General features: G+C 35.9%; 1 protein-coding gene and 1 long non-coding RNA gene across 4 annotated transcripts in view; one reads left to right on the plus strand and one right to left on the minus strand.

Moving 5' to 3' along the window:
- The first annotated feature begins 1,312 nt into the window (after positions 1 to 1,312).
- LOC107590048 (ethanolamine kinase 1-like) lies at positions 1,313 to 15,806 on the plus strand. Of its 3 annotated transcripts, none has more exons than XM_016278660.1 (8): positions 1,315 to 1,558; positions 4,093 to 4,352; positions 5,141 to 5,281; positions 7,223 to 7,365; positions 10,961 to 11,044; positions 11,135 to 11,295; positions 14,320 to 14,393; positions 14,483 to 15,806. In XM_016278660.1, exons 1-8 carry the CDS (start codon positions 1,412 to 1,414, stop codon positions 14,553 to 14,555), a joined length of 1,083 nt encoding a protein of 360 aa, XP_016134146.1. In that variant the 5' UTR covers positions 1,315 to 1,411; the 3' UTR covers positions 14,556 to 15,806. The 3 variants fall into 3 exon arrangements, with proteins under 3 accessions (XP_016134153.1, XP_016134146.1, XP_016134161.1); XM_016278675.1 differs by lacking the exon at positions 1,315 to 1,558 and adding an exon at positions 1,583 to 1,789; XM_016278667.1 differs by lacking the exon at positions 5,141 to 5,281 and having other exon boundaries at positions 1,313 to 1,558.
- LOC107590097 (uncharacterized) overlaps positions 13,263 to 24,296 on the minus strand; it is a 37,375-nt gene continuing 26,341 nt past the window's right edge. The window contains exon 3 of the long non-coding RNA XR_001609743.1: positions 13,263 to 13,433. This is a non-coding gene — a long non-coding RNA (uncharacterized lncRNA). The remainder of the gene's footprint in view (positions 13,434 to 24,296) is intronic.

Consider the following 24,296-nt stretch of genomic DNA (forward strand, 5'->3'; position numbering starts at 1 on the left):
TATATATATATATATATATATATATATAGTAGTCAACATTTGAAGTGGATCAAAAAAGTTAATCAAAGTTGTATATATATAAAGTATTAATAACTTGACAGATAGATGTGCATCTATTAACCAATCCATCCGTCTTTCCTACATATTTCTATAGTTTGTTTATTTATAATATATTGACAATAAATGTGTGTTACATTTATTTTAAAGTTATGTCAATCTGAAAAATTCAGAATGACTGTAAGGCTTGTGATGGTCATAATCACAGGTGGCTACAGATCTTACACTAATTTATTTCTGTGAAATTCTTGCTAAAGGCCATTCAGGATGAACATCTACAGTAAGCACCCATTTTCATGACTGGAAAACAGAAAAGCAAACACGAAAGCCTCTCTGCTTGAGTGTTATCTTAGTGACACAGAAACGCTGAAAGCTCTACTGTAGATGTAAAGCAGTGTGAGTCATATTGTACCAGCATGCACCGCGACAGTCTCTCAACGCACGGGGTGGGATAGCCCTGAGAAGTCCGAATTACTTTAGAGAATCGGTTCGTTTGCATAGTTCACTTGAATGAGCCGGTTCAAAAACCAATTCACAGCTGATTTCTTTTAATCATCGCTCAAGTTAAATATTTATTTAAATACTCCGGTTTATATTTTCAGTGTACAATTGTGTGCTGTTTATGATTCCACTTCAGTGCTTGGAGGGGATTCACCATCATAAAATTTGTAAAGATAGTAAAATTCTGTCATTTAACGTTACTCACACTCATACAATTTATTCTTTTTTTGTGGTTTATATTTATGCATGTATATTTTATTCACATCTTATTTGTATTATCTGTGTGTTGTTGTTGTCTCCGTGTACTGGAAGCTTGTGACACTATAACAAATTCCTTGTATGTGCAATCATACTTGACAATAAAGCTCTTTCTGATTCTGATGTTGTTTCGAACCCCTACGACTTTCTCCTCGTTGAACACACACAAAGATAATGACACCAAATGACATAACGACGCCAAATTTATTGCAATAACGTACCAAAAATGAACCCTCTCACCCCATACTTTCAGACTCCCCAAGTTTTTATTTGGAAACACGCCTTTGCATCTTTTTTGACTTTGTAGTTTTATACTGTGTTCCACGTAAGAAATATACACAGGTTTGAAACGATAAGATAAACAATCATAGAATTGTCACATGTGACAGAACTGTCCCTTCAAGACGCTCTGAGAGTCGGTTCAGTTGAATCGTGGAAAAGAACCGACCTGCAAGAACGGTTGATTCGCGAATCGAACAGCACCACTGGAGGCGTAACCGTGCAGAACCTGAGCTTAAATCCGCACCCTGCTTTACTTGATCGCATTCATTGAATCTTCCCCGTCTCAGAGCAGCAGCAGCGAGCGTTCACAGCAATGGCCAATTACATTCACGTTCCAGAAGGCGCGCCTATGGTTCCTAAATTAGACGTGACTCTAGATGAGCACGATTACAGAGCCGGAGCCCTGAAACTCATCAAGACGCTGAGACCCCACTGGAAACCCTCGGAGGTCAAAATGAAGGTAATTCTCTTGTCTTTTCTCCTCGCGCACGATTCGGGTGGTCGCACGCCGACCCTACCTGATGCAGAAAGCCTGCATTTACTGACAGCAGCACGTTTGACGCATTATATAATGCAGAAAGCGAAGTTAAGCGTGTTGCGCCTTCAAATCCTGAGCTGCGTCACCAGATGGACCCGTCGGCACCATGGCGCTTAGCAGACACACAGCAGCCAATGCGAGCTGTCAAAGCACGTATGTTATAACACTCTCATCCATAAAAATATATTGCTCATGCATGCATGCATGCTTCAATGTATTTAATGCACCAGTACGAGAAAATTACAGCAGCGGTACAAATGGAAAGTAAAACTACAAAGAATGTGGGTGGTGGATCCTTGGATTTTGTGCATTGAATTCATTTTAGCTTATTTATTCCTTTATTCAAATTCGCGTCTGTTTTTATGTTATAGCTATTTAATTAATTACTTTATTAAGTAGTTCAATAGTACCTAGTACCTTGTTTAATTAGTAATTAGTACTTATTAGATACTAGAACTAATTCCAAGTAATTACTATGGTTAACCAAGTGCAAATTTTGCCTTTAAATTCTACACTGTAAAAGGTGCTAACATGTAATTGGTACCTTAAAGAGCGATTACTACCTGATTACATCTGCAAAACGTAGTTTTGTTGGTTTAAATATGTATTTAGGTTGATTGAGCGATGTTAAATTAAACCAGTTAATTTAATGGTTACCAATTTATTCACTGTTCTGAGAGATGGACAGGACATATGAGTGAAGTATGAGGACATTTTCTACATGCATTAGGGCCTCATACAGCATTCCTCATTTCTAAAATGGCTCGAAGTCAATATTTGTGTAGGACAGTCAGTGTCAAGGCATTTGTTGGCTATCCAGTGAAGTGTACTTACAGCTGACACAGAAAGACGACTGTGACGGTGACATTACGCTGTTCTGTTCACCCCAGAGCGCTCTGCATTCATACATGATTGATTAACCTGAGATGGGCGGAACCAAGAATACAGTGGAAGACATCTATACACAAAGCCTAAAAATTCCTTAATGATTGAACAAGGCATTTCGCAGAACTGCCTTTTCCAAGAACAAACATATTTCGCATGACTACTCATTCTTCTAAAAGTTTTCAGCCTTCCTGGACAAGCAGCATTTCATGGAGTTTCTTAGAAACGTAGCATGTACAAAGTCAGTTCCACTAATTACGGAACCTGCATGTATTGACTGTTGACCACGGCGTTAACAATGTTCAATGTGACGGTTCAGGTTTCCGTCGCCTTGGTGTTGTTGAGAACTGTGAAGATAGGAATCTTTTCTTTAGCTGTGCACCTTGAATCGAGTTTTTCAAGTGCTTAGTAGTGGCATTGAATCGAATGACCTCTGATTGAGATGGCCGAGTGGAAATTTCCATGAAGTGATTGGTACTTCATCAATGATTCTCCCAAAGAAATTCACAGCTGAAAAAATTCTGAACAATATCCTAACAACATTGGACAGTATGTTCTTCAAAATATCTTCATTTGTGTTGCACAGATAAAAAAGAAAGTCATACAGGTTTTGGAGTGACATGAAGATGAGTAAATAATGACACAATTTTCATTTTGGGTCCCTTTAAGTTACAAACAAATATGAACTCACTTCCCCATTTCAATGTAAACCCGCACGTCGGAAGCCTCCATCTGGATGAAAAGTCAGCAGTCTGTAATAATATTCTTAGCACTGTTTAGCCCAAGGTGCGGAACAGTGTATCCTTGTATAAACAGAGTTGGTAGGGGTATGTCACGTCGTTCGCATGTGGGTGGGAAACTAGATATGTATTGGGTTGTTTTCGTCAACTTTGAAACAAAATTGAGTGCTCCGCACATGCCAGACCACTCTGACGCTGGCAGAAATCAAATTCCTGACGTTCCGCCCACTGCCAGTCAATCCCAGATAGTACAGATGATTGTGGCCTGGAATGCTTGGCGTCCCAAACACGCTCCATTTTTACATTAGTAGACGATGTAAATTTGTTCAGCTCTGTCACCCTGAATACACCAACACTTTTGAGTCTAAATAAACTAAAAGTAATTTAGTTGTTTTGGTTACACCGAGTTTGGTGATCAATCTTTTTTGTATACATGTAAATAAGAGGTTTCTCTTCAGCTGAGAAACAGAAAAGGAACTCGAAGCATGTGATGCTGATCTCACAAAGAGTTTTTTTTAATGAACATCACTAAAGGTTAACCTCAAACCATCTGAGTGAGTGTTGTAAATTTGTTCAGCTCTGTCACCCTGAATACACCAACACTTTTGAGTCTAAATAAACTAAAAGTAATTTAGTTGTTTTGGTTACACCGAGTTTGGTGATCAATCTTTTTTGTATACATGTAAATAAGAGGTTTCTCTTCAGCTGAGAAACAGAAAAGGAACTCGAAGCATGTGATGCTGATCTCACAAAGAGTTTTTTTAATGAACATCACTAAAGGTTAACCTCAAACCATCTGAGTGAGTGTTTTTTTTCTTTCTCTTTCTGCAGTCTTTCACTGACGGCATCACGAACAAGCTGATTGGCTGTTACGTCGGCGGGTCCATGCAGGACGTGGTCCTGGTTCGGGTCTACGGGAACAAGACAGAACTGTTTGTGGACCGTGAGAACGAAGTGAAGAGCTTCCGCGTCCTGCAGGCGCACCGATGTGCTCCACGTCTCTACTGCACCTTCAACAATGGCCTGTGCTATGAGTTCCTGCAGGGAGTGGCCCTGGAGCCCGAGCACATCCGCAGCCCTGCCATCATCAGGTGAGAAACTGCGTGTTCGAATCCAATCATCCTTTATAATACTGAGCTAATTGATTCAGGATGGCGTGACGGAGATGGAGACACTGGCGCTGACCTCCAGCTAGCCAGACACTTGTCACATAACCCCAAACCTTACCCAGTAATCCCTTAAGACATGAATGACACACTGCACTCTCTCTCTCTCTCTCTCTCGCACGCTGACCCAGGCCTCCCGCCAATGCTTGTCGGGTCTCAGACAGCTGTGAAAGAACAAGGCTACTGTGTTAGCAGGGCGATGACTAAAGTGTTGGCATTTAAATGCATTACCGTTCAAAAGTTTGGGGTAAAAAATGAATACTTTTATTCAGCAAGGATTCATTAAATTGAGCAAAATTGACAGCAAAGACATTTATATTTCAAATAAATGTCATTCTTTGGAACTGTTTTTCACATATAAAATAATAAGATATGTTTCTTGAGCACCAAACCAGCATATTAGAACGATTTCTGCAGGATCATGTGACACTGAAAACTGGAGTAATGATGCTGAAAATTCAACTATGCCATCTCAGGAATAAATTACATTTAAAATATGTTCTAATATAAAACAGTTTGTAGTAATATTTCACAATATTACTGTTTTTACTATATTTTTGATCAAATAAATGCAGCCTTGGTGAGAATAAGTGACTTATTTCAAAAATGTGTTAAAAGATCCCAATCTTTTGAACCGTTTATCTTACATACTGTAGGGCTACACTAAAAACGTAATCTAAACCTTAAAATAAGCCATTTTTATATGTTTACAGGCACATTGCGAGGCAGATGGCAAAATACCATGCCATACATGCCCACAATGGCTGGGTGCCCCAATCAGACCTCTGGCTGAGGATAAGCAAGTTCTTTTCTCTTGTTCCTACACACTTTGACGACCCTGAGAAGGACCAGAGGTGAGCGGTTTGTAAAGCCGTATATGGTATAATTGTGTTTTGACGTTTTTTAAGCAAAGCAGAACATGTAGAGTAACACACCCTTTAGGTATAATGTCTTTGGGTGATATTGAAGTTGTCAATACAAGGAGGTTCAGATCTCAGCTTCACTTGCTGTGACGTACAGAAAGTACTTCAGGTTCTTTAGATGTATGACATTTCTCATGTTTTTTCTTCTTCTCCCAATATGCTTTGCTTACATTGTGGTTTGAAAATCCTCCCAATGTTACAATGTTAGCTGACATGACTCATCGTGGCGCAGACAAATGTGTTTGTACAGATGCGAACTGAGAACAGGATGCATTAAGAACAATGTCTATTTTGTTTTGTTTTTTACTTTTACAAATGATTGAAGAGCAGAAATACTCTTTAATAATAATCTTTTTATAATGTAACATCTTTTAAAAATAGATTCTCAAGGTGCTTTATATAAGATGACGGTAATCCATATTAAAATATAATAAATACTTATTTATAGAATAATGTGAACATGAATATCAAAAGTAAGATATTATTATTAAAGGAGTAGTTCACTTCCAGATCAAAAATTTACAGATAATGTGCCCCCTTGTCATCCAAGATGTTCATGTCTTTTTGAATAATGTGAACATGAATATCAAAAGTAAGATATTATTATTAAAGGAGTAGTTCACTTCCAGATCAAAAATTTACAGATAATGTACCCCCTTGTCATCCAAGATGTTCATGTCTTTTTTTCAGTTATAAAGAAATTATGTTTTTTGAGGAAAACATTTCAGGATTTCTCTCCATATAATGGACTTCTATGGTGCCCCTGAGTTTGAACTTCCAAAATGCAGTTTAAATGCAGCTTCAAACAGCTCTAAACGATCCCAGCCGAGGAAGAAGGGTCTTATCTAGCAAAACGATCGGTTCTTTTCTAAAGAAATGTACAATTTATATACTTTTTAACCTCAAAAGCGCGTCTTGTCTAGCTCTGCGTGAACTCTGTGCATTCTGGTTCATGACAGTTAGGGTATGTCGAAAAACTCCTCCCAACTTCAAAATCTTCCTACATCGCTGCAGAAGTACTGACCCAGTGTTTACAAAGTGAACATGCAGAGAAGATCAAACACCCTTTATAAAAAAAGGTAAAACCGCGATGTAGGACGATTTTGAATTTTTATATATATATATATATATATATATATATATATATATATATACACACACACACACACAATAAAATACACATAGTTGATTATTAGTTGTCTAGCCTATTACAATGAAAATGTCGCCTAGCTGTTAGGTACTTTTACTGTTACTGGTAGCCTAAATAGACATGCCTCATTGTTCCTGTTTGTAAAGGAACTTACTCATCTCGTTCGATGCTCCGGTTATGGAAAAGATCTGTGTGTGTGATTTTATATATATATATATATATATATATATATATATATATATATATATACACACACACACACACAATCAAATACCCATGAAATATCTGTTGACAAATCATTGCAGATACAACTGAATTTGTACATTGTCTGAAGGAAATGTGAGTGCTTGTACATGTACATGCAAAACTGGGACATGGAGTGTTTTTTTGCTGTTTTTGCTGTGTGGGTTGCTAGAGTGTTTGTCCATGTCTGAGCAAAAGTAATAGTTCAGGTACGTTTGAATTGACAGTTGGATTAGGAGTGTATTATTTTTATGCCTTAGAGGCAACAAAATGTATTGCGTAATAAGCGCTGACAACAAATTACATGCCCGTACAGTGTCTCTGCAGTTCATTTACTATTTATAGATAGTGGATTTTAAGATGTTTATCTTATTGAGTGAGGCAGGTTTGTGTACAGCGTGCCTTATTTGAATCACGCTGGAACACAAAAGTATGTTTGTGTTTTCTGAATGCATGATGTACGTGTCGTCTGTTTCCAGGCTGAACAGTGAGGTGCCCAGCACCACGTGTCTTAGAGACGAGATGATCTGGCTTCAGCAGAACCTTTCTAAACTGGGTTCCCCAGTCGTTCTGTGTCACAATGATCTGCTCTGTAAGAACATCATCTACAACCAACAGGAAGGTGAGTCCAACAAACCCCACCAGCTTCCTTCAGCCACAGCGTATGTTTCCCCAACCCCCCCTGCCTAAGGTAGGCTTAAATTTAGTGTTTTCACCTCTGAAATATAGTATGGATGCCCTTTCCTAAAGGGATGTAAAATTACAGTCTCATCCAATTTCATCAAGGCATCAGGAGAATCCACTGGTTTCCATAAAATGTGTTTTCTGTTCTTGAAATCAAAAGCAAATGTGTGTTTGTGTTTGCTTTGGGGAATATTGTTGAATGCTGTGATGCTGTTTACTATCTTCATGATGTACAGACTGGTGACTGTCTGCCGCTACCTGACCCACAGGACGGAGAGTGAATGCGAATGTGACTCGATTCATTCCTGTTATGCACCACGTTTTCAGTTCTTTCCTTTCTGCAAATATATTTATGAAATAAGGAAGTATTTCTATAAAACACAGCATCAGACTTTCATAAATATGCCTAGCTCAGGCTAAGGCACTTCAGCTTTATTTATTCAACGACAAGAAAATAACAGGAAGGAAATTTAAAGCTTAATTTGAATAAAATTAGAAATTTTCGTAATACAGTGTTTACTTGCAACATGTAAATTAGACTAAGAGAATTACATATATATTAGAATTGAACATTTATAAATATACACATTTTAATAAAATATTGTAATTGTAAATATTTTTAATTAGTCATTTTTACTTAATTTCTCTTATATATAACTATACATTTGTTATATGAATTATTTGGATGTATAGATTGTTGGTATATATTATACTGTAGGTTTTATTATTTTTTTATTCTAAATTTAGAAATGTATAAATATACACATTTTAATCAAATAATCTAATTGTAAATATTTTTAATTTGTCATTTTTATTTAATAATTTCTCTTTGGTTTGAGTGGATGTTGACATTTTTGTCATGTTCTCAGGTACCAAACCCAATAAAGTACAATATTTATATATATATAAATAATATAATGAATAAAGAACTATATATTTGTTATATGAATTATTTAGATATATAGATTTTTGGTATATATTATACTGTAGTTGTTATTTAAAAATGTATAAATAAATAAACACACACACACACACGTGCACGCACACTTACATTATTAAATAAAATTCACCCTGTCTTAACTTAAAATCATCAGCATAACAGAAATGACCCACTTGGAAGAGTATGAGCATGAGAAAATGGCTGCTCTGCCACAGCTGTAGTGTGAGAATGTGTAGTTCCTGTCTCTCACTTTTTTTAAAAGTGGCAGCAACAGTCAGCAAGTATCGGTTGCCCTAAAGGTATCACATGCCCCTAAAAACTGTTCTTGAAGCAGTAAATAATTCACCACGAGCGATTAGAGATGTGGTCATGGAAATCTGCTTGGAGAACAGGGTTTGGAGGCAGCTGCGACCTTGGGCACTTGTTTGTATTTGAACTTCGAGAGAGGAAGGAGGCTCTGTTTTCAGAAAAAAAGCCAAGCCACTTCCTCCAACTCACTTTTAAGACCAAGGGGCGGGAGGAAGTTTTCACAGTAAAATGTTTATGCTCTTTCTGCCCCCTCCCCTTCCCGACGAGACCTAAAGAAACCAAGAACGGGAGTGTTGCGCAATAGGCCTTGTACTTGTTTTTGTTTTACTTGCCTTTCGTTGACACTCAGGGAGTCAAATAAGTTTGAGAGTCCCACAGGCTCGACCTGCACAGGAAGCCGCCGTGGCGTTTGCATAGAGCCAGTAACTTGGGGCCTCATTGGCTGGCTAATGGACCAATGGGGATGCTGTGTGGTGGGGGTGTGCGTTTATGAGATGAGCCGTGTTTGTTCTTAACGGGGGAGGTGCCCAGTGGCCTCTCTGCAGTGAAGCTGTGTGTGTTCTGTGACAGATGTGAGTTTGCCCAAATCTCTTCATCTGCTGCACAGGGCTATAGCCACTGACTGGAGGTGTTCAGTGTGTCCCGCTAGGACGCCACCGGGTCCGGTAACCACCTCACGTGTCTCTTTCTGTAGACCAACACTTCTGTCCAATTTCAATTACATTTATTTATTTTTTTTAACACACCATATGCTCTAGAGCACTGGGAATGCAAGGCAACGTAAAGTCAAACACACTTTACTTGCAATAATGTTACATATAACAAACTAGGCAGTGATTAATGAATAATGCATTACACATATGTAGACTGAGAGGAGTAAGGCTTTGTATTCTGAAGTCCACACCTTCTACATGACCTGACCGATCAAGTCATTGCTTGCTAGACCACTGCTATACAGACTATGTGCCACGAGATGGCAACGTTGCCCATTTTCTCTCCTTTAACTCCTCTGTCCTTCCAGCCCTGTGGTTTTATAGTACAGCCGTCTCCGTTTTTTAATTTCTATTGATTTAGTTGCATTTTCTAAAGCTGTAAACTCTTGTCTAACCTGACTTGTTTATCCATTTTTTTTGTTCTCGCTTTTATTTGACTCTCTCTTTACCTTTACTGTTGTGTTTCCTCCTGTAGAGCAGAAGACAGTTTACGCGAGGTGCTCTTTCTTTCACCAGTCACAAGATTTCCTGGAAAACTTGCAATAACTTTGCCCACTCGCTAAATCATTTGTATTCAAGCAGAAATCATTGTTTGTTTTAAGCGGAAATATTCTCAAATTAATAAATAAAATTAAAAAAATCCACATTTCCCTTTAAAAATAAAATAAAACAAAAAGTGCAAGTTTTCCACTATTCTTCTCAGACTCATGTAAACGGTGATTCATCAATTAGATAAACTTTTTAAATTAATAATATACTCATTATTTTTATATTATTATTATTACTATCATTATTATTTATATTTTAAAAACTTTTAAATGTGTTATGTTTTTAATTGTTTGTTTCTAATTTAAGAGTGTTGAAATATTGCACTTTCCAGAATATAGAATCAATTTCACGTACCCCTACACTTAAACCATTATAATAAATGATTGAAAAGTGTTAAAATCAGGGAAATTTATTTTGTGCTTTTTTTTTTTTAAATGATACAATTATTAATGTTCATATTTGGTTATGATTGAAATGATACATGATGGGGTATAAGCATGTATATAATGAACATCAAAAATATTATAAAGATTGTTGCATCATGATCTGAGAGTAGCTTCTTTGACATCATTGCCAAAATGGTCAGTATTTGTATTCAGAAACATTATCATTTCAAAAGTTAATTTAGCGCAACTGTTTGTCAAAAACATGAAATAAAATCATTACCATTGCACACAGATAATCAGGTCAGGAAAAATACTTACCTGACCTTAATTGAAGAATCACCTAAACATAACATGCGATTTTTCCACAATGCATGCTATAAGTGCATGAAATCTGTCCCCATGTCTTGTTCACTTTGTCATTTGTTTATGCTTTCTTGTCTTGCACCAGAATGCAAATCCTTACTCCTTTTCCCAGATGTGATTTGAGAAGTCATTTAATTTGCAGATAATGCCCATGTAGTGTTGGTTTGCTAATACAGGCATTAGATTGTAACAGTAAAAAAGAACAAGGGTTATTAAGAAGACAATGCCCGTGTACTTTTCTAAACAAATTGCTATTTGTTTCCCCTCCTGCAGGAAATGTCAAATTCATTGACTACGAATATGCTGGGTACAATTATCAAGCCTTTGACATTGGGAATCACTTCAATGAATTTGCAGGTAATGCGACACAAACACAAATTAAGCTATTGTATAGAAGAGAAAAGAACCTGCTTAACCAGGTGTGTGTGGCCTTCTTGTGATTGACAGGTCTGAATGAGGTGGACTACACCCTGTATCCTGGGCGAGAGCTCCAGTTACAGTGGCTCCGGGCCTATCTGGAGGCCTACGAGGAGTACAAATCACAGGGCACACAGGTCTCCAACACTGAAGTGGAGGTGCTGTATGTGCAAGTCAACCGCTTCGCCTTGGTGAGTCGAAACTGGATTTATCCACCACGGTCTGGAATCGTGACGCATTGCGAACCATCTGCACCCTGCCAAATTAAACATCAGACGTTTGTTTTTTCAATGTAATTACGGTCTTTAATGACATGCAGCATTTTGCAATGTAAACTGGAACATCGTGAGCAGTTTAATTATTTAGCAGATATATCGTCTGCATTAGAGCGACGCTTGAAGTGGAGACAAAGGTATGAATAGTGATTGCAAGTTGTCAGAGAAGGAGCCTTGACATCCTGCCCATCTTTGCAAGCATCTAATGAGAGGACCTCAGGGTGTTTGTGTGCGTTCGCAGGCCATTCTTTGACGATCGAGTAGCACACCTGCTCTTTCTTGATGGTGATATTTACTTCGGAGAGGAAAGCTAATTTAATATCCGGTTTACTCTCGCTGTTTAGTCTTTTGTGATCAACAGACGTGTTCAAAGCAGGGCAGACATTTTTTGATTTCCAGTTTGTCAGGGGAAGAAGGATAAAAACCCACAAAGAGAAAAAAAAGTCAAGCTCTGGCTTTCAGATATGGTGAACAAAACTGTCCCTGAGAGGGACCTTGAGAGACGCTAAAACAAATGCCTGAGGAATGCTGTAGTGTGAGGCTTAATGAATGTGATTTGTTGCCTTCGTTTTGGATTCCTTTTTCTGCAGCCTTAATTGAAAGCCAGAGAAAACTGAATAGCGCTGACATTTTTTTACTGTATTAATCAGAATATGAGCATATTCTATTAAGTAAGTGTCATGTTAATACACTAACCTGCCATAAACAGATTAAGCCAATATTACGGTTTCTAGAAATCTAAGGCAGCTGTCTTATGCTTTTAATAATCAGAATTTTGTATTCTGGTTATTCATTTATATAATTATAATTTTTATTTATAATTTTTAATAAAAATTAATACTTTTATTCAGCAAGGATGCATAAAATTGATCAAAAGTGACATTAAAGACTTTCTGTTTATCAAAGTGTTTTCACAAAAATATGTTTTCAAGATTGCATTAATTAAGAAATGTTTCTTGAGCACCAAATCAGCATATTAGAATGATTTCTGAAGGATCGTGTGACACTGAAGAGTGGAGTAATGATGCTGAAAATACAGTTTTACTATCACAGGAGTGAATTACATTATATAATTATTAATTAATTTTATATTATATATTATATAGTGAAATAGAATACAGTTCTTTTAAATTAAAATAATAATATTTCACAACACTGTTTTTGATTAAATAAATGCATCCTTCAAAAACATTAGAAAGTCTTACCAAACCCACATTTTTGAACAGTAGTGTATTTTAAATGAATTTATAACTATATAAAATAATAATTGAATTGAGTTTATTTAACCAGTATTTCCAAATAATATCTATACATTCTAAGGACTTGTCATTTTAGATAGACGTGGGTGTGCGGCGCCCATTGAAGCTCTGCTTTATGTCGTCACCCTGATGTTTGCACACCATCTTCACATGCCTGAGCCAGGAGACACAGAGTTTTATAAAAAGATGGTCTGAATATACTCAGAGATTGTGTCTGAGGGGATCGGGACCCTTGACTCTGACAGAGGCAAACATTTATTCTGTGCAGTTGAGCGAAAAACACAGAGGATAGAGACTTTATTATAGGCCAGCAAACCCGTGATCTTTACTCACATGATGGCTGGAGTGATTCAGTCTCATCAGAGGGCTTTAATAGAAATGCCACATTTTATAAGCTTTTACTTCACTGTCAGTGATCCAGAATCAACACAAATACCTTCCATGCAGTTATCTTTTTTCCTTTTTTAATGGGTCCACTAAAAGGAAGCCGTCTTTGCTTTGAAAGGCGTGGGTCAAATGTTTCCAAGCGACAATACAACATACAATCTGTCACAGTTAACTTCAGTGTCAGGGTGAATCTCACTGTCAGTGATCCAGAATCAACACAAATACCTTCCATGCAGTTATCTTTTTTCCTTTTTAATGGGTCCACTAAAAGGAAGCCGTCTTTGCTTTGAAAGGCGTGGGTCAAATGTTTCCAAGCGACAATACAACATACAATCTGTCACAGTTAACTTCAGTGTCAGGGTGAATTTCACAAAGCCTGTCAGGAATATTCCTTAGTCCCGTTTTACCCTGAAATCAAAATAGAAAAGAAAGAAAACCTGTGTTTATTAAATGAAGTCTGTTTTGGTGAACAATAAGATTTGTGTATTGAAACATTGTTTTTATAACATCTGCCATCTCTTGTCAGTTGTGTAAGGCAGATTTTCATTAATGTAATGGGAAGTTTGGGAACAAATGATATATTAATAGATCATTTGCAATATTTGTTTGTATTTGTTGTACTGAATTTAAATGACACTGACATGTCTGGTTTTGAGGATAGATTTTCATATGGTTTATTTATTCATTTATACAAATCTTCCAGGTACTGAAAATAGGCTTCTCTATTTTAAAGTAAAATATTCATGTCATATTCATATGACTTTGTGTTAATTTTATGTATTTTATAGTATTTATGAATACTTTGAAATAGCTTTTATTTTTATATTTTAGTTTGTTTTAGTTCAATTTTATGCATTGTCCTTTTTATTAGTATTTTTTTAATTATTTTTATTTAGCTTTATTTTATTTCAGTTATAGTCATTTTAGTATTTATTTTTAAAGTTGATGGTTTTTATAATGATATTTTATATTTAAATGTATTTTATATTTATTTTATAAAATGTATCTTATCTTATTTAATATTTAATTTTATTTCAGCTTAATTTTAATTAATTAAAAAAAATACAAGTCTTATTTAACAATGAAATACAAGTCTTATTTAACAATGAAAACACTAATATGAATATAATTATAGTTACATATAATTATTTTAGATTTTGGGATACAGTATGGATACATTTAAAAAAAAATATTTACTCCTCAATACCCTGATATCTTCCTCTGTGAAAAAGTAAATAAAAATATAAAGCTATCCTCATTTTTCCTCATGGTCTTTGGTTTTTGTTCTCCTCAGGCATCTCATTTCATTTGGGGACTGTGGGCATTGATCCAAGCTCAGTACTCCACCATTGACTTTGACTTCTTGGGGTACGTTTTCACATTTCAACAACAACATCCATATAATCAAGATTTCAACGATGTATTCTCATTCTTGGCCACCAAATTTGCTTCTGCAGATATGCAGTTCTCCGTTTCAGTCAGTACTTCAAGATGAAACCAGAGGTGATGTCACTGCACCTTCCAGAATAATCTCTCAGGTCTTGGCTTGCGCTACTCCAGAGAAGGGCTCCCCCTGGTGGACACAAGAACTAGCTGGAGACCTCTTCAGTTTGTAGACTGAACACTGCACTTACTTGTCTGAACACATCATTTTAGATAAGCCCCAAATCACCTCTGAACTCAATGCTGGTTTAGCGTTGTAGAAAACCAAGCACCGAAGCCCTCCTCCTCGCTTTTATGTGGCGGTCGAGAGAGAGGCTCACCCCAGTGCCCTAGTCCATTTTCAGTGAAGTGAAATTGCCAATTGAGGACGCAAACAACTCATATAGATGGCTTACTCTAGAGCCTCGACTTGCCAATGTATGTTAAGAGAAGCCCTGGAGAATCTCAAATTCAGAAAAGCTCCCCAGATACCGATCCTCCAAGGACAGGGAACCTCTGACAACAATTATTATCTGAAGACAGAGAGGAGGGCCGCTGGGTCTGTTTTCAGCGACTAACTGTCATCCTAAAGGTCATTCCTGCTTGTTTACACAACTTTTAATGGGAGAAATCAGTGTACTGTAAGATATTGTAGGGTTTACTGTATGGATAGTCACTGATTCTGTCGAAACGGTGAACTTTGGGCCTGTCTGTTCCTACGAGGGTTGTTCCTGGCACAGCTGCATTAAGATGTGTAATTTAGGGACCAATAGAAGCTTCGTTGTTCGTTTCTGGCAGACGATTCCTCCCTCGTCCTGTCACTGTGAACCACTATGTAGCGCATTCATAAAGTTTCTCATTGTTTTCTCAGCATGGTGCTTAGAGAAAGTAGACGCACAGTAGCCGTTTCTACAACGAGCCGGTAGCTAATCTGAAGCCCACACCAAAGTGCTGATATTTCTTGCTTGTACATTATGCACAATGTATTTTTTCACGGTAGAAATAACATGTGGTAATATTTACATTTAGAACGGTGGTTTTTGTACTTATTTAAATGGCGCTGTTAAAGAGGTCGCTCGTGTGCTTTTTCTGGGAGGTATCTGTGAACTTTTTGTAATGGATGTATTTCCTGGAAGCTTTAACGACGGTATCGCCTGCTGGACGCGCTAAAGCTTTTGTATTCTTAACCCTCGTCCACATAGCTAAATTACAGGCCTTTTTGCACAAACTCTGATTGCTTTAAGAACAAAATCAGTCCTCTGTTCACCTTGCGATGGGTCGCTCTTTCTGCTTAAGACTAGTTTTAAGTGCACATGGTGGGAGATTTTTGGTAATGCTTTTAATTTTTCAGGGTCCCTGTTACTAAATTAACTGTTATAGTGAAGACTATTTATGTGTAACCAAGTTACACAGTAATGGCATAGTAGTTTATTAATCAGATATCTTACTCAGAACCAAGGTCAGAAATGAATCTGAAAAAATGCCCTAGAAATGTTAAATGTAAGGGCAAATAATGTCCTTGTGTAAATTATTTATATATATATATATATATATATATATATATTATCTGTTATACCACTGTTCAGAAGTTTGGAGTCAATTCGATTTTATTTTATTTATTTATTTTTGAAAGAAATTAATACTTTTATTCAGTTCTTTTCTTTTTATTCATCAAAGAATCCTGAAAAAGTATCACAGTTTCCACCAAAATATTAAGCATCACAACTGGGTTTAACATTAATAATAATAAGAAATGTTTTTTGAGCACGAAATTATTATATTAGACTTATTTCTAAAGTTTCATACTGAAGACTGGAGCAATGGCTGCTGAAAATTCAACTTTGCCATAAAAGTAATAAATAACATTTTAAAATACTTAAAAATGGAAAACTTTTTTTGTACAAATGAATGCAGCCTTGGTGAGATTAAGAGACTTCTTTAAAAAATATTAGAAAGTCTTACTGACCCCAAACTTTTGAACATTTAATTTCTTTTTTTTTCTTTTCTTTTTTTTTAGGGCTGATCTAATTTTGTGTTTAGACACCATAGTTACCACTTAAACCAATTGATTCATTTAAATTATTTGGCTTAAAATATCTTAGAGAACAAGGTAAAATATGCCACTGAAATCAATTTCACTTAGTTTCTGTTGCTGCTCAATACACATGAGCAATGTATTATAAATTGTGAAGAAGTTTTCTGGTGCAAACCTCAGCTCTGAGACTTGCCTTCGCACCGCCTGGCTACCCTCATTTACCTCAATTTCCTGTGTCAGTTTGCCTATACTACAAATAACCATATTCAATTCTGTAAATACTAGAAACTGTGAATTTCTGGTTGTTTTATTGTATTTTGACATATGCTTCTTTTTCTATGCCAGTTCTTTTGTAACTGTCAAGCTTGCACTTTGATCATGTTTTTGAACGGTCAAAGACCACACAGAATGCTACATTTGACTTTTTCCTTTCTTTTTTTTTTGTTCTTTTACACTAGAAATGTTCATCAAACAGTAGTAGTGGGAAATTTCTCTCCTTTAACAGTCTGTGAAGATTAACTGATTTCTTTGCACTCTTTAGAATTTACATAAACCCTAAAGTGATGGGTGGTTCCAACTTTCAGCCAATGAAGTGAACATAAGATGTACAGGACTGCCTCATGCAAGCATCTGTTGGCGGTTTATAGTGTAGGTGTATATGTACAACTGTAAACAAACTGTAAAAGAAAATCTTTGCTTATTATTAAACAATGTCTGTTGTCAATAACTGAACAGAGATATTCTTTTTCTAAGAACTGTTAGATTTAATAATAATCTGGGGATGAAATCCTGAAGTGTTGCATTGTAGATTCTGTATCAAATCCTTTGAATAGAAATAAAATTAAACAAATTATATTTGCCCCATTTTCTTGTCTTGATTTCCCATTCTGCTTAAAAAAAGAGATCGTGTCATTAAAAATATTTTTATGCAATTTGCCTATACTTGATCTGTAATATGTGCATACAGAGCTCAATATATTTAACCCTCATGTTGTAATGTATAATAATGTATTACAAGGCACATAATGAATTATAATGCATATGCATTAATACCATTTAATAGCCAATTTTAATGCATTATACATAAAGGCTTTAAGTAAAGTGTTACCTAAATTGCTTCTAAATTTCTCATTATGATATATATTATTACCAAATATTGGATTAAAATTTTTATCAGCTTGTTTTCTTTAAATTAGGACTGGTTGGAACTGACTGATCGTAGGCCTCATTGATCTGAGCCTATGCACCTCAGTTTTTTCTACAAATATTGATATTATTCTCTCAAAAACTAAGGTGCATAAGCTCAGGCCTACAATCAGTCAGTTCCAAAAGGACATATAAAAGTTGTGCTAACTGAAAGAAAACAAGTTCACTAAAAGATACAGTCCAAGATTTGGTTATAATATACCATAATGAGAGATTTACAAGCAATTTATAAAAGCTTGGTCATTTTGAACTGGGAACACCAAATTAGGTAAAGGATTTTTTTTAGCACTGCACAATGTTACAATGAGTAATGGATTAAGCCACAATTTTTTGTTCACAAAAGTAGTTAACGGCAGTGAATGGGGAAAAAAAAGCATGCCTGCATTTTATGCTACAGAGTGTTTCAGAAAGAAATAATTATAACAGCGCTCCAGTTCAGACTGTAATTGAATTATATCCAGTCCCTCCAGCGACTTCCACCAAGAGCTCTGCATTAATTACCAAATTCAATATCCGTATTCACGCCTCAACTTATTTCCATTTTACAAAGGTCAAATTACAAACACTTGTCTGAAATAATTACAAGTGCTGAGACGCAAACATATCGAGATTTTAGGACAATTCTTGTGCCTCATTTACATACAATAATGTGAGCAAAAACATAACAACCCTAAAAGTTTGTTCTCTACATGTTTTCATCATTAAAAGCAAAATGCATCAAACAAAAAGCTCATGCATGCTGCACGCATCTATTCATGCCTCTGCTTTTTTCCACAACAGGTGGTAGACATGGACTAAATGACTGAAAAAGCTTAAAAGCAGCTGAAGGCAGAACAGACCAGACAAAGCTCGCATTCACAGCTTCTCTTTTAACACACCGCAGGAGGGTGTAATAAAGCAATACGCAGCTATGGGAGCGTCTCTCATAGAGACAAGGTCATGATAATACGGTTTGAGGAATAAAGATGTAAAAGCCGCTGGGTTTGTGAGCCACAAACAATGTGCAGTGGGTCAGGGCGTTCATTCATCTTGATTAGATGTGCCAACCTAATTACAAGCAGAGGAAACAATAATTAGCACAAGTCTCACCTCGTTAATCACAAAAGACTTCTTCAGTCTATTTTTATCTGATTAATGGCTCTTTAAACATGGGGGGGATATTTATATTTGGGGTAATAGTACTCAGCTTGCTCGATCTAGTTTTATTTCACTGTAACCTCATTAGTTTTCATTGTTTAATGGAAGCTCTTGTCGTAGCTAATGTGTGTATCTTCACAAAGAGATGACTGTAAGAAACTGTGAGGCTGATCTGATGTTTTCGAGGGTAGTAATGAAGACTTTTGTTTATGGCTAGCAGCATTTGTATATACACGTCAAAAGAGGGCTGTGTGTCAATGCAAAATCATATTGTGTGCATTCATGACCACTGAAAATCATTAAGAATGGAAAGACACCACAGGTAAATAGAGTAAAACTTTAACTATAGATAACACCATATATATATATATATGTATACAGTATATATATATATACATACACCCAGCTGATTAAGTACATTAAGACAGTTGTTTTGTATTACACGTTTTCTGAATTGGTATGTCTAAATATTTCTAGAACAGAATTCTGAACCTAAATGAAGACAGGTTCAAAGTTCTTGTTTCGTGTTATTTACATATTACTTTTTTTTTTTCACAGGATGGATCTTAAGAGATCTGGATCTATAACTGCAACAGTTGAGAAAACAAAGATATTGTTTGAAAGAATTGAAATCTACAGATGCAATTAGATAAAAGTGTAATAAACACTTGAATGTGTATTTCTTTCCACTAGACTAAAAGAAGACATGTTATCGAATCAAAATAGCCCAAAATCTTAAAACTGCGAATGAAAGTAGGTGAAAAAAACAATGGTTTTGCCTGTAGTATTTTGCCTTTAAACAGCAACTAACACCAAGTCTGCAGCATCAAAAAGGTGTAAATGCTTTAAAGAGACAATATATCAAAAATAAATAAATAAATACAAAAAACCCAACAACAACATTTAGTCAGCCTCTTGTCTGCTTTATTTCTTCTGTGCAACACAAAAAGCGGTATTGTGAAGAATGTTTCTGATTTTGACCATACAATGAAAGTCAGTGGGGTCAAACAATCATTTTTGGATCCCATTTACTTTCATTGTATGGAAAAAAAACACTGAGACAGTTTCAAAATACCTTCTATAAGTCATGCATGTATGCAACAGCATGATAGTGAATAATGACAGAAATGTCATTTTCAGCTGAACCATCCCTTTAAATTAATGTGGGTTGATCCTATCCAGGTGCATTTTGACAAATTATTTTCATCCTAGCACTCTGTGTTAGACTTATCCATGCTGTGTTCCCTTTATAGAGGAGTCATTGTTGAAACAGATTCAGATTCAACGAAATAAGCCATTGTACAATGAAAGATTGCAGCGGAGAAACATGGCAACAGCAGGCCGCTGGAGTGTTTGTCTACAGATGTGGAACAATTCCAGCTCAGATTTACAACAAAGACTACATGCAATATGCGGCATAATGGCCTGGATCAAAGCCCCAAATTGAGGAGCTAAAGATTGCGAATCAGATTAACGACTAAAGATATTCCCTCAGATTAACGGCGATGACTAGAGCGGATAATAACAATAGACGGGTGAGCGGACTAAGAAAATGGAGAAAAACGAGCTATCATGACAAAGGGGTTGACAGACTCAAACGCTTTACATCCCACAATCCCTGAGGATCAAACTCTTACGAGAGGGCTCCAAAACTAATCTTGCCGCTGCTGCCGTTGCTTTTCACTGAGCAAATCCTGACTGTGATAGTGTTGTTACAGGCCTGCTGTCGGCGGAACAAAAATGATGGAGTGAATGCCATTGTCACAACTCAAAGAAGCAGCAAATCAGTTTCTGACAGTGTCAGTGTTCAGTTAAGCACTGTTGACAAAGGGAAGCTGCCTGTGTGGTCCACACAAAATGACTTTGTGAGGTCTGCATAGAATTACTGTTGTTATTAATAGTTAAGTCAATTCATAAAGTTGTACTTGCATTATACTGTACAGTATATCTGAAGCATTATTATAACTCTACATATGTGGACCAACTGACCCAAGTCACTTTATGACATTATCAGACTAGCTTGTTTTCTTTATTGTCTTGTTCACTATAAAAGATTGAGTTGTAAATAAAAAGATTATTGAGTACATTTTGCAAGAAAAGACTTTTTCAGACATTCTAATAAAATAAAAAAATCACATTTAATTTAATACCTGGCATTTCTTTGTAATTACTTGAGAAATGTAATAGCAGTTTCTGAGCAAAAAAAGTTTCAAAGGAATTTATTTCAGTGATTTACTTTTGTGAATTCAGACATTTATAGTAAATTTCATAAATAATTATGAAGAAATGGCAAGTAAACAAATTAAATTACATATTACAAATGAAATTGAATTAGTATTTTTTGCTAAATAAGTCTTTTTACAATGTGAATATATGCATTTACAAGCACACACACACTTTTCTTTTCTTTCATGTTGGAGACTTTCCATTGACTTCTATTGTTTTTATACTGAGCTTATGATATTTTCTATCCTCAAAACCTAACTCTCACAGAAACCTTGTTGCACTATCATATCTTCATTACAACATCATTTTGTATGCTAAATAAGTAATTTTCCTTGATGTAGGTGATTTCAGGTTTAACTGTACTCAAGGGGGCATTTGGTTTACACTAAGATGGCAAAATCTGACCCAGAATTCTGTATTCATACTAGAATATTAGACAAATGCCATTTTCTCCTGACACTCCACATGCAAATGCTCTGTATTCATGATTGCACACCAGGAATCATGTGTTTGGCCTTCAGTTCCTAATTTTCGTAATGACATTACCTTTGGGGTCAGAGGTCATCAGAGACAGGTCTGTGGGGTGTCGGTAATGTTGTGCAGTGGGTCATTAATTATGATCATGCATGCTTCCCATCAGGATCTTACTAAGGATCAATTTCAAAACATTTGTTTTAGTTTTTTGCTTATTGTGTATTTTTAACTCCAGAGAAGCCTGAAGTCATTTGTACTGCTGTCTGTAAAGGGCAAGTTTTTTATTTGTTGATTATTAATCTTTCTGTCTCAGTTATAATCAGCATACCTTTCAAACTCAGATAGGTAGGGTAAAACTGGATGATGAAGAATGCTATAAACGTGACTTTATTTAAAAGCAGACTATATTGTTGTAAATCTAATAATGTAATGGATGTCACATGTGTCTCTGCGCTACAAAACAATGGCCAACAGATGGCAGCAGTGTGCTGTCCATGGTTTAGAGTTAAAAAGGGCCTCTTAAAGCATACATGAAATGATGAAAATGCTTTGTGGTATATGATTTTCAGCTACAGTAACTGCAAGATCTGCAATTCCTTATGTCCTATTAGTTATGTTAAAATGAGCAGCTGGATGGCAGTAGAACTGAGGTGAGTTTCTTCTATATAATCATGATAGAGCAAAAATAAAATTCATATTTGTATTTTAATGTAAAAAATATAAGCAGTTGGCATAACGGTGTTCTGCAGTGTTTATTGCAGATTATATCTGGTTTGTATGCAGTTTTTAAGACCTCATAAAATTGAGAAAATACATGCAATATTTGTAATTTAAAAAGTTCATTTGTTATGCCACAGGACAAGTGAAAATAAAAAACTCAAATTGTGCAAAAATAAATTATACATATAATTGAATATGACTATATTTGACAATAACATACATTTTGACATAAAATATCAATCCTATTTTATTTGTCAATTCTTTTTTATCTTATGTATTATTTTGGAGGCAATTACAACATTATCCAAGCTTTTATAATTATTTTGTTAAAGTCTATACTAAATTATGGGGTAAACACATTTTGAAGAACATATTGAATATCTGTATTAACATAAATACATTTTATAATTGATATAGTAAATCAAACTGTTTTTAATAATTTCTGCATTTAATTAAATGGTTGTGAATTGTAAATCGGAGATAATATTTCCATCATACATTTTCATTCATACAACATTTTATCTGTAATTCAGAATATGTTTTCCATGGAAAATATCATTTAAGATATTTGTTCATAATAATATATAATTAAGCCATAGGCCTATTAAAGGGACATGTTTACATTTTCCTACCTCCATGTATTTAACACATTAAATGAAGAATGAAGTCATTCTTTAAGTGATGAAACAGTTGTATTATAACAACAGTGCGTTTAGTCTCTGTAGGTGAACGTGACGGAGTTTTTCGGAGGTGTTACAGTACGGCGTGTGTGCTTTGCGAGTCAGTGGGACAATAGGTCATCTGTGCCCCGCACAAGAGGGCGGAGACACCATCGCCAAGGAGACTAAAGCTTCTCACCTGATTGGCTGAATTGGGGTTTTGAATCGTTTACTTTGGACCGACTCTGTAGGATTTTGTTCTCAATTAAATGTGGAATGCAGAGTTTTTTGGGGTGCCTGTGTGTATGTGCCCTTTCTTTTTATTCATAGGCAAATATAAAGGTCCCTTTAGAGAGGTTTGTGGAGTGAGCAAGAGTGATATCACCAAATCCGAAGTCTTTTAACAGTCTTTTTAGTGATGTGATTTAACTCTAGCGATGTCAAAGTGTTTCTGCTATAGGCGCAAATACACAAGAGCCACTCTAGCACTCTTTAAATCTTTTTTTTGTTGTTGTTTTTCGGTTTAGCACAAACATTCAAAATGCAGGAAAGCCTATTCCTGTATTTCTGAAGTAGAGTTTTTTTGGTTTGAACGTAAAACAGCATATTTAACGCAAGGGACATATAAGCTTTAATGAACCTACATTAGAACGCAAATACACAAGAGCCACTCTAGCACTCTTTAAATCTTTTTTTTGTTGTTGTTTTTCGGTTTAGCACAAACATTCAAAATGCAGGAAAGCCTATTCCTGTATTTCTGAAGTAGAGTTTTTTTGGTTTGAACATAAACAGCATATTTAACGCAAGGGACATATAAGCTTTAATGAACCTACATTAGAAAAAACACTCTTCGACAACTTTGAAATGTGTCTCTCCAGCCTTCATACGCGAGGAAAACATAAAAGGCTGACCAATCATAGACGAGCATGAAAATCAGGCTGATCTAAAATAATTAATATGTCCTTGAGAAAAACAAAGGGCCCTCACAAAGCGAGAGACGGAGCTATAGATATAGGAAAGATGGCTGATAATTGTTTTCAAGTCCTAGGCTATCTGTAAATGAGTTTGTTGTGCTGAAAACACTGTGTTTCCTGTCTTTTATACAGCTCCCAGTTTTTTTTCTTTCTTTCTATTCCTTGCCTTTGTTTCTTGTCATCCCAGCTCTCATATTTACTGTCTCCCTGGCTTTCATGGAGCTCCCGCTGCAAATTCTTTTGTGTACCAGGCTTTTAACATCTTTGCCCGGCTATTTATTTCTCCTCTCTGCTTTCACCCCAGACTTTGAATCTGTGCAACAGAAGACATTTTACCTCAGCTTTTATTGGTAATTAGGCGATGTCCTCCCTCACCCCCGTGACCCCTGTGAGATGCATCAGGATCACAGAGTAAACA

This window comes from Sinocyclocheilus grahami, unplaced genomic scaffold, assembly GCF_001515645.1.
Source record: "Sinocyclocheilus grahami isolate Dianchi unplaced genomic scaffold, SAMN03320097.WGS_v1.1 scaffold8.1, whole genome shotgun sequence".
In the NCBI taxonomy this organism is placed as follows: Eukaryota; Metazoa; Chordata; class Actinopteri; order Cypriniformes; family Cyprinidae; genus Sinocyclocheilus; species Sinocyclocheilus grahami.

What these genes read in the sequence shown, in the direction of transcription:
- LOC107590048 (XM_016278660.1), top strand. Translation starts at nt 1,412, where the DNA reads ATGGCCAATTACATTCACGTTCCAGAAGGCGCGCCTATGGTTCCTAAA. An exon ending in CCTCGGAGGTCAAAATGAAG is followed by an intron (nt 1,559 to 4,092) that starts GTAATTCTCTTG and finishes CTCTTTCTGCAG; the next exon opens with TCTTTCACTGACGGCATCAC. An exon ending in AAGTCAACCGCTTCGCCTTG is followed by an intron (nt 11,296 to 14,319) that starts GTGAGTCGAAAC and finishes TGTTCTCCTCAG; the next exon opens with GCATCTCATTTCATTTGGGG.